The following is a 9,006-nucleotide window of genomic DNA, read 5'->3' on the forward strand; positions in this document are numbered from 1 at the left end:
GATGTATATCTCAAAAGATGGGTATGTGTCTTTAGTCCTATCCAAAAATTCATATTCAAGTTCTCATTAAGTCTGACTACCCCTTAAATAACTTTGATGTACTTTAATTTTTGAGGTCATCTACATCCTGGTGGGTGTAATGGTTCCCTTGTAGTCTTGGGCAACTGTAGTAGAGCGGTAATCCAGTACTTTGTTTAGGAGTTGGAACAGAGGCTGCACCTAAATCTTATATATGCTTAATGATGATTGCATGTCAGTTTGCCACACATCTGAAACAAATAATGTTGGTGTTGTATATATCAAAATCTCAAGGAAACGATAGTATTTTAATAATACCTTTTTGCTATGTCTTGGCATCTGACATTTTTAAAAGATCCATGCTTAAATTTGTAGTCGGTAATAGCATTACAAACACACCTTTTCCTTTTAATATTATTGGCTACTATGTCCTTACAAATCTTTCTGCTTCATGGAGAACCCTGAATTAGGGAGAAGTATAGCTTAGTTCTCAGAAATCTAGTGCAGCTTGGAGAAGAAACTATTCATCATGAAGATAGAAGAGCCCCACTAGATCAGGCCAAAGGCCCATCTAGTCAAGCTTCCTGTATTTCACAGTGGCCCACCAAATGCCCCAGGGAGCACACAAGACAATAGACACAACCTGCGTCCTGGTGTCCTCCCCTGCATCTGGCAATCAGAGGCAGCCTGCCTAATGTCTGAAATTCTTTTTATTAATGTTTTAAGAAAACTTGAAAAAACATACATGCATACAAATGAATTAAGAGAAGCTGTGATCTCCAGGGAAGACTACAGATAAAACCAAAAATGGTGCTAATGAGTGATAGTCCTTCCAAAATGGCTAAGATATATCCCTGGCAGGCATACATTTCTAGAGTGTGTATTGTTAAAAGAATATTGTATTAATTAAAAAAGTATCTGGTTGACTTTGACAACTCAGTCTTCTCTGTGGTGTTGAATTCTTGTGGTCTGTGATCTATCATCTTTGTGATGAATCTTATGTTACCTATTCTCTTAATAGGGAACCTTGAGTAAATCGGAATGGGCAGCAACAAGTACGTATCATGACCAGTATGTTAAATGTTAATGAGAATGATTTAATAAATTCATTTCTGCAGATGTAGGCCAGCTCTGCAGCTATCTCTCAGAACTGCCAAATTGCAGATGCGGTTTGTTCCCTCTCCGTTTTCCTTTTCTGCCCATGTCATTCATAGAGTGCTTCTTAGACTAAAATTTCTCTTGTAGTTTGAAGCATGTCGTAATGGAATTGCTTAGAGTAAAACTCTTAGGAAAAACTCTGGTGATACATGGATGGTGTTTATGCTTGCCTGGACTTTTCTAAGGTGATTAAAGTTGTGATCTAAAGTGACCAAAAGCAAATACTCAATATGAATACTTCCTATTAATTTAAAATGCAAGTCATTTAAAATGCTTGGTGGAAAATCATTTTGCATACAACTTGTGGGAGCCACTGGCAGCTTCTTTCAAACTTAGCAAAGCATCTGGCTGTTGTCTCATTTGAAGAATGCATACTGCATGAGCCAGGCTGCTAGGATGCTGCATTATCATGTCAAAGGTGCATCTGCCTAGGCTGCTTATGTGCTACAGTAGTGGGTAATCTGTGGCCTAGAACACTTGTTAAGTACCTTGTAAATGAGATGGGGGCCATGTAGAGCACCTAGACACACAAGTACTTTCCGTTCAGCTTAATAACATTTTAATAAGGTTGAAGTTTGTATGTGGTTGTCACGGGAATCAGTGTTGTGCACTAACATTGTGTAAATCAATATTTTAAAGGTTCACTGTTTTGAAAAGGGCTGAGTATGAAAAGAGCATGGGACCCAGGACTGGGAGTGTTTGCAGGGGGACGCCTTACTCTCTCCTAGCTTTGTAAATCCATTAGATGTCTTGCAAAAGCAGTTGGAAGACAATTGAGAGTGTAAAGTGAACGATCACCAACAGCCTAAATAAGGAATACAGGTGCAATGGAGAAAAAGGGCAGCTGAAATTGGTCCTTATGGGCACCCATAGAAACCGTGAGGCTAGGGGAGATCCTAAAAATGTTGCTGAAGTAACAAAGATCTTAGTTCCCCCGGAGGCAGCACCCTGCAAGGTTTCTCTGCTGGACAGAGATTCCTAGAAATACAGAGAAAACTGGATTGGTTGACCGCTTCCACCTGCATTGCAAGAGACACCCTGAGATTCAAGTAGAGCAAAGAAGAGCTAAGTAGCCCTGCTTACTAAGAGCATTTAGTGGTTTAACCCTATGCATTCTCGTAAGCAAGTTAGGCACTTCTGCTCAAGTTCTTGAATCGGTCTTTATAATAAACCTTTTAAAAAGATTTGTTTGGTCTTATTTGGGGCTAATAGCTGCATGTCTGAAGAGATTGTTAAAGAACCCTGACCAATTAGCTACCCTACTAAAAATATATTAAAATAATAGGAGGCAACGTTGACAGTGGTTATTTTAGATCAATTTGAAATGCTCTTTCTTTCCTGTCACTGTATATACTTGTGTACAAGTCAAAGTTTTATTCCTCAGAATTGGCCCTGAAAACATGGGTTGACTTATACATGGGTCAACACAGTGAGTAAAGCTCCTTGTGAGGTGGGGGTGGAACTGGACTGAGAAGCAGGACACAGGGGAGTGGGGGAAAAAAGGAGCAATTGTTCTGAGGTAGTGAAAGCAAGCAAAAACCCCAAAAAGTAGCCATTTTAGCTTCCAGTTTCAAGGAGGTGCTTTTTGATGTCTCAGTTTGAACATTCCGAACCTCGGGGAGCCCTGCAAAGGGCTCCCTGCACCTCCTGCAGCCTCCAGCAGCCCTAAATATGTAAATGTACGGGCATGCACCCCTCTTCCTCCCCCCCTAGGTTCTTGATCCTGGTGATCACTTCCCTGCCTCTCCTCTTTCCCCACCCCTTAAAGGGGAAACTTTACATGAACTAGTGGATTGCAATTCACCGGTTTGAGAAACACTGTTCTAGTGTATTGATAAGCATCGCAGTGATCTTCTCTGCTAATGTGAATTTCACTCATTAGGGATGGCAAGTTTGCTACTGTTTTATGGACACATCCTCAGGTGAGAGGTAACTGAAATCTTTGGTTCATTCCTCTCAAGCATATGAAAACTTCAACCACATGCTTTTATATGAAAGGTTGGTCATTTCAGAGTAGAAATGAAAATGAGCAAAACAGCTTTATTTTGCTATTAACTTTGAAGTTGGGGAGGATATTGATGCTTGTTTCTTTTTTTCCCTTCAGGTATATACTTGATTTTTGCATTTGAAAAGCAACACTAAAAGAAGACCACAAAAAATACAGTTGACATGATCTAGTATCCAAAGTGAACAGCTATTTTTATATTTTTATGTTTAAATGTGTGCAGGGCACAACCAAACTGGGCAAGCTAACATGTGAGTTATGGTTGCCTGTCTGTGACAGAGGAAGTGTGTGTGTGTGTGTGTGTGTGTGTGTGTGTGTACTTGAGTCAGGCATTGGAATTGTGTGTGTGTGTGTGTGTGTGTGTGTGTACACGTGAGTCAGGCATTGGAATTGTTTAGGGAAAGAAGAAGGTGTTGCCATTTTTTTTAGCAAGTGCATGTTTACTGAAATAAGGACGGTGCTTTCAAACATACGTTTTGTCACATATTGACTGCTTGAAAACCTACTCTGTGTAATCTGTCTTAGCACGAAGAGCTGATTTTAACATAGTTTCCATCTGTATGATGAAGCAGGTGTTGTCATGCTCTTTTAACAACCTGGAAATCAAGGGAAGTGAGATGTTAGTTAAGGTCACCTTCCTGCATAGCCAGAAGCAGCATACTACCAGCTCTGTGTGTTAGAGCCATCCCAAAGTTGAAAGCCTAGGGATGTATGCAAACCTGCAAATAAGAACTTGTCAACTCTAGAAGCAAAAAAAAAGAAAAAAAAAAGACTGAATTTAGGATCCACTGCAATAAAGGAAAAATCCCCTGACTTGAAGAACATGACACTCCTGTGTGAGAAGAAGCCTTTGTCAAGCCAACTCAACAATAGAAGTGAATCAAAATCCTCTTGCATGTATGTGAGGTCTATGTACATCTGAATTCCAGACATCATTTGTCATTATTTGGTTGGTCTTTTTATCTTGCAGTGATATTTATCTTATCAGTGCAGTATTTGCAGAGTGTTAATATAACTCGTTGTTTAGGGATGGGAAAAGATTTGGAGGAATGTCAACTTGCTACATGTGCTCATTGGTGTGTAATTTCTTTTCAGAGTATGTGATAAAGATTAAATAGATTTCTGTTCTAAATAAGGTTTGTGTGTGTGCACATAAAAAAACTTCCCAAAAGTCACTTCTCTAATTTGCATGCCTATCTTTCATATGAAGAGTCTTCCAGGAAACAGGCTACATTGTACAGTGGTACTATAATTTTGCGCTTAAAAGCAGCGGTGTTTCCCAGCAAGAAAGCAGAATGGAAAGGAGGCTGGATGAAATCAGTTGTACAGCATGTAGCTTTATTTCAGTGAAAAACCTGACAGTGAATTTTTGAACAGGAGAAATTTCAAATACGCTTGGAGGGTTTGAAGTTGCTCATAACAAGTACTTGATGACTTTCTCATTGGGATATACCATTGTGTCATGAACACAAAAATTTATTTTGCTTGTATGCACATTTGGGGAAGCTATTGTATGTGTCATGAAATATGATTGCATTAATTGCACTCAATGTTACATTCATTGCACACAGTTTTTCTAGCATGCAAGAGAGACATAGGGAAGAAGTGACTGCAGTCAACCTTGTATGCTGCAGATAACAAGCTAAACCAGGATAACCCTAAACCTGTTTCTTGACCACACCATTTGTAAGTTGCTCTTCAGCCTCATGTTTAAAAGCTTCATACTACAGTTTCCCCTGTGCATAGAAAGCTAAGGAAGAAGAATTCTAGCCTGGTCTTTTTCCTGACATACCAGCTTTCTGTGTGCAGGGAATTGTGTAGTACAGAGAAGTATTTAACTGTATAAAAGCACAAATGAAAAATCAATTTTTTCCTAAATATAGCTAATGTGAAGAAGGCCATTTTGATTAATGTCCTGTATTCTGATTTTCAGTACTGCACCACAGTATTCATAAGAAGAAGCCTGCAACCTGCCATTTCAGTGCAGTTAAGAGAATATTGTGCACGATGTGTTTAAACAATAATGTTGGAATGCATGGATGTCTACCTTGACTTGAAAAGTACTCAGCGCAGTTGTTAGCACTTGAACTATAAAAGACGTCTTATAGTTTTTATTGCTACCACAGTGCATATTCCAAAAACATGAAAAGATGTCACAAATGATGATGTGGCTAATGCAGCCATTTTCAACCACTATACCATGGCACTTTGGTGTGCCATGAGTGGTCCACAGGTGTGCCACAGGAATTTGGAGGAAGGTCATTTATTAGTAAGACCAAGGGGGGATGTGAGCCCCCACTGGCAGCATGGTGTGCTTGTCTATTGTCAAGACTTGATATTGTGCCTTGACAATTTTCGTGCCTTGTCAGTGGGCTGTGGAATGAAAAAGGTTTAAAATTGCTGGGGAAATGTAAGAGAAGAGGAAAGGTCTTGATCTTGGGTAGAGGAAGCACTTGAACAAGACCCAGGACAAGGTAAGGAAATGTAGTAGAAGCCAAAATATTGAACGCATAAAGGTTTCAGACCCATTTGTTGATTCAGGATCCAGAGATAAGCACCTAATGGTTCCTGAGTCTTGATTCAACTCCATTGTTAGGAAGCTGTTCTTGTGATCACTGTTGTAAAATGGCATATGTCACCTTCCCCGCAAGTATATAAAGTTTATGCTTTGGTTTTGTTTCCATCAGGCTTGGAGAGAATGATTCAAAGTAAGAAATAGAAGTAAAAAATATCCGAACTCCGAAATTGACTTAATGTTAAGGAGCCTAAAACAACAATATATGGTTTCAATAATTTATTGGCAATAATGAAAATCTTTGAAATTGTATTTCAAGTCTGTAACAGGATTTTTGAACAGGGAAAATGAATGAGCAAATTGCATGAGCTGAAACAATGCCTTCTCTTTTATTATGCAAATATTTCCAAAGTTTTATTCAAAATGACGCTGTTGGGAAGTAACCTTTGGTAAGGAATAACAAGCTATTTAAATCTACCCCTGACCACTGGATGGCACTAATTATAGAACTAATTATAGTTCTCTTTGATTCTGTAATCTTATTGCTTAATTGTATTCCAGTAATAATTGCTACTTTGCTTGATCTGTAGTGGGTATAGCATAGCTGTCATTATGCAGCCATAGAAACGGCTCACTTTTTCCAAAGCACAGCCAGGAGAGACACTGTCATTCTGCTCGGTGGGACTAGCTTCTATTGCCAAAAGTGGCCATGCTAGGAGTTAATTGTTCTGTTGTGTATTTTTTTTTTAATTTTCTCTTTTCCCTCTATCCCTTATGCAGCCTTGGACAGGGTGCTGCCCTTTTCATGTAAAACTGCTCTTAAATATGCAAATCTGGCGCAAGATGGGCTGTATCATTAGATATATGTATTTACAGCAGGAAAGGACTTTAGGGGTTTTTGTGTCCTGTCCCGTGTGTTGAAACAGATTCCCTGTGCCTACTGAATCTGTTTGTACATCTTAAAGAGTGGACATTTCATTCTCTACCTAAATGTTAGTAAACTATGCTTCAGATTCACGTTTCTGGGTACTTTGATCTCATTGTCTATACGACCAGTCAGAAATGTAGCTATTTAGGCCCCAATCCTATTTTCCAGTGCCGGTACAGCTGTGCTAATGGGGCTTGCGCTGCCTCCTCTGGTTAGGAGGCAGTCACAGAGGCCTCCTCAAGATATGGAAACATCTGTTCCCTTACCTCTGGGCTGCATTGTGGCTGCACTGGTGCTAGAAAGTTGGATAGGATTAGGCCCTTAGTCTGTTTTACAGTCTCTTGCTTACTCATGAAGGTCAAGTGTTTGTCACAGTACTGCACTAGGGTGACTGAACCTGCTGTTGTCTGTGGGAGTTAACAAGGTTTCAGCTAGGTGCTTGCTTGGAATTGATGCCTCTGTCTCTATTAAAACTGAAGTGAGAAAGTTTCAGCGGTTTCAGTACATGAGAATAGATTGTCTGTGTCCACTTCCTTGGTTTCCAACAGAACCGCTCACCCCCTTCATAAGGAACTTATGTGCATTCAGCTTCCAAGCATTTTTAATAATATGGCTGAATAGTTGGTGGTAGAAGCCAGGGGCAGCTTTTCTTCCACTGTTCCCCCAGTTCTTAAACAAACCTGCCTCCTGCTCCTTCCCCCCCCCCACTGAAACATCTATATGTGCATGTATACCTACATTTGTGCACTGTGTTGCTGCTGGCTTGTCTTTGCTAGGGGTAGAGTGAGGCACCTTGCTAGCCCGATGTTCAGACTCTAGATCAGTGGTTTCCATCCTTTAGGAGCCCGCAGACCACTAGGGCAAAAATTGGAATTGTCGTAGACCACATACAACCCACCCCTGCATGCTAAAAATACAATTAAATTTGGTAGTCTGTGGGGGGAGGTCTTGGCGAAACACTGCAGCTGTGGGCAGTCCATTACCTCCTGTCCATTCTCTGGTGGTCAGTAAGACACTGGAAGTGATCAAAGGTGATCTTTTTTTCTGAGACCTTGCGAACCACTTTACAGGGTCTCGCGGACCACCTGTGGTTCACGGACCCCAGGTTGGGAACCACTGCTATAGACTGAACATGGTCTTCCTTCTCAGCTCTTCTGCCTCCACTTTGGAACAAAGGCCTGCTCATGGTAACAGCTCTTGCTTGGTCTGTCTGTCCTAAATGGGGAGGAAGTGACATGTGCATGCATGTTGTTCTCTGATCTGCATTCTATTGGAATGCCAAAGGGGATCCCCAAGAGAAAGTTACTGTGTATAAAAAAAAATAAAGCCTTTCATTTCCTGGAAAATTCTGTGAATGGCTGCACTCATTTGCACAGCTCATTTGGTCCTGTGAATGAAAGCCACATCCTGGGAGCTTGGACCAAAGGAAGACTGTTAGTCACATGAACAAAAGTGACTTCCCAACCTTAGTTTCCTTCACCAAGTCCATGTCTAAATTCAGTTTAGGAGGGTGTAGCTAATGAAGCAACTAGCCTTCAGAAGCTGCTGCATTCTTGGTAGGGTGCCAAATGATAGAAACTCTCCTTTATGGCCAGTTCTGAGCGATCAAGGGCCATCATGATTCTCTGGGAAGGAAACTTGTAAAAATCTGTATTGCACGTCCCCATGTGTATTTGTTCCTCTTGCTGCCTTGCTGTTGGTTTAGTTGTACCTTGTGCTGCATTGCATAAAGCATTCCATTCTAGCTGTGATTGCTGTGAACAATTGCGTCAAGTGGGCACACAGAACTGGTAAGCAAATGCTCCCTCCCTTTTCAGCCTTTCCTTCTGTTTCCTGTCCCCGAGTCCAGCTGAAAGCCTCTGTGTCAATACAGGATGGGCAGCACTCCTTATGTGGCCCTTCTCTCAGGAAAGTAGTTTTGGCTCCCTTGGCCTTTCTTCCTTTATATTAACTGTGGGAACAGCCTAGTACAGTGGTTCCTAAATGTTTCCAACACCTTCGACTACTGGGCTCCCCATTAGAGCTGCAATCCTATACATTGTTTAGGGTAGCAGGTTTTTCATGAGGATTCCAAGGCTTCTCTGGCTGTTGCCCCAGAGAGACATGGCTTATAGTTTGGGAACCACTGCTTGGTCTTGGCAAGTACAAGGGGAAATAATCCCTTCCTGTTGATTCCTGCTTGGAGGCTTGGGACATTGGTTAAGAGGAACCACATGATGGGAAAGACCAGCTCTCCTGCCTCAAGTAAATAAAGTCATTTCACAGCCTGCCAAGGAGCTCAATCCTTCCCTGTAGCTCTTGGTTCTGGCTACAGAGAACTATGTAGTTCAGCAATAGCCTTTTGTCACAGCCTGAACCTTGGGAACCTCTCTTCCCCCCCCA

The 9,006-nt window shown here is 41.1% G+C and overlaps 1 protein-coding gene across 3 annotated transcripts in view; it reads left to right on the plus strand.

Moving 5' to 3' along the window:
- The window catches only part of RNMT (RNA guanine-7 methyltransferase), a 224,878-nt gene extending 221,399 nt beyond the window's left edge, over positions 1–3,479 (plus strand). For all 3 annotated transcript variants that reach the window (XM_066623782.1, XM_066623779.1, XM_066623781.1), the window contains 2 exons: positions 1,040–1,073; positions 3,281–3,479. In XM_066623782.1, the coding sequence (XP_066479879.1) occupies positions 1,040–1,073; positions 3,281–3,318 (72 nt within the window). In that variant the 3' untranslated portion in view covers positions 3,319–3,479. The remainder of the gene's footprint in view (positions 1–1,039; positions 1,074–3,280) is intronic.
- Positions 3,480–9,006: the final 5,527 nt, after the last annotated feature.

The sequence above is a fragment of the Tiliqua scincoides genome, chromosome 4 (genome assembly GCF_035046505.1).
Source record: "Tiliqua scincoides isolate rTilSci1 chromosome 4, rTilSci1.hap2, whole genome shotgun sequence".
In the NCBI taxonomy this organism is placed as follows: Eukaryota; Metazoa; Chordata; class Lepidosauria; order Squamata; family Scincidae; genus Tiliqua; species Tiliqua scincoides.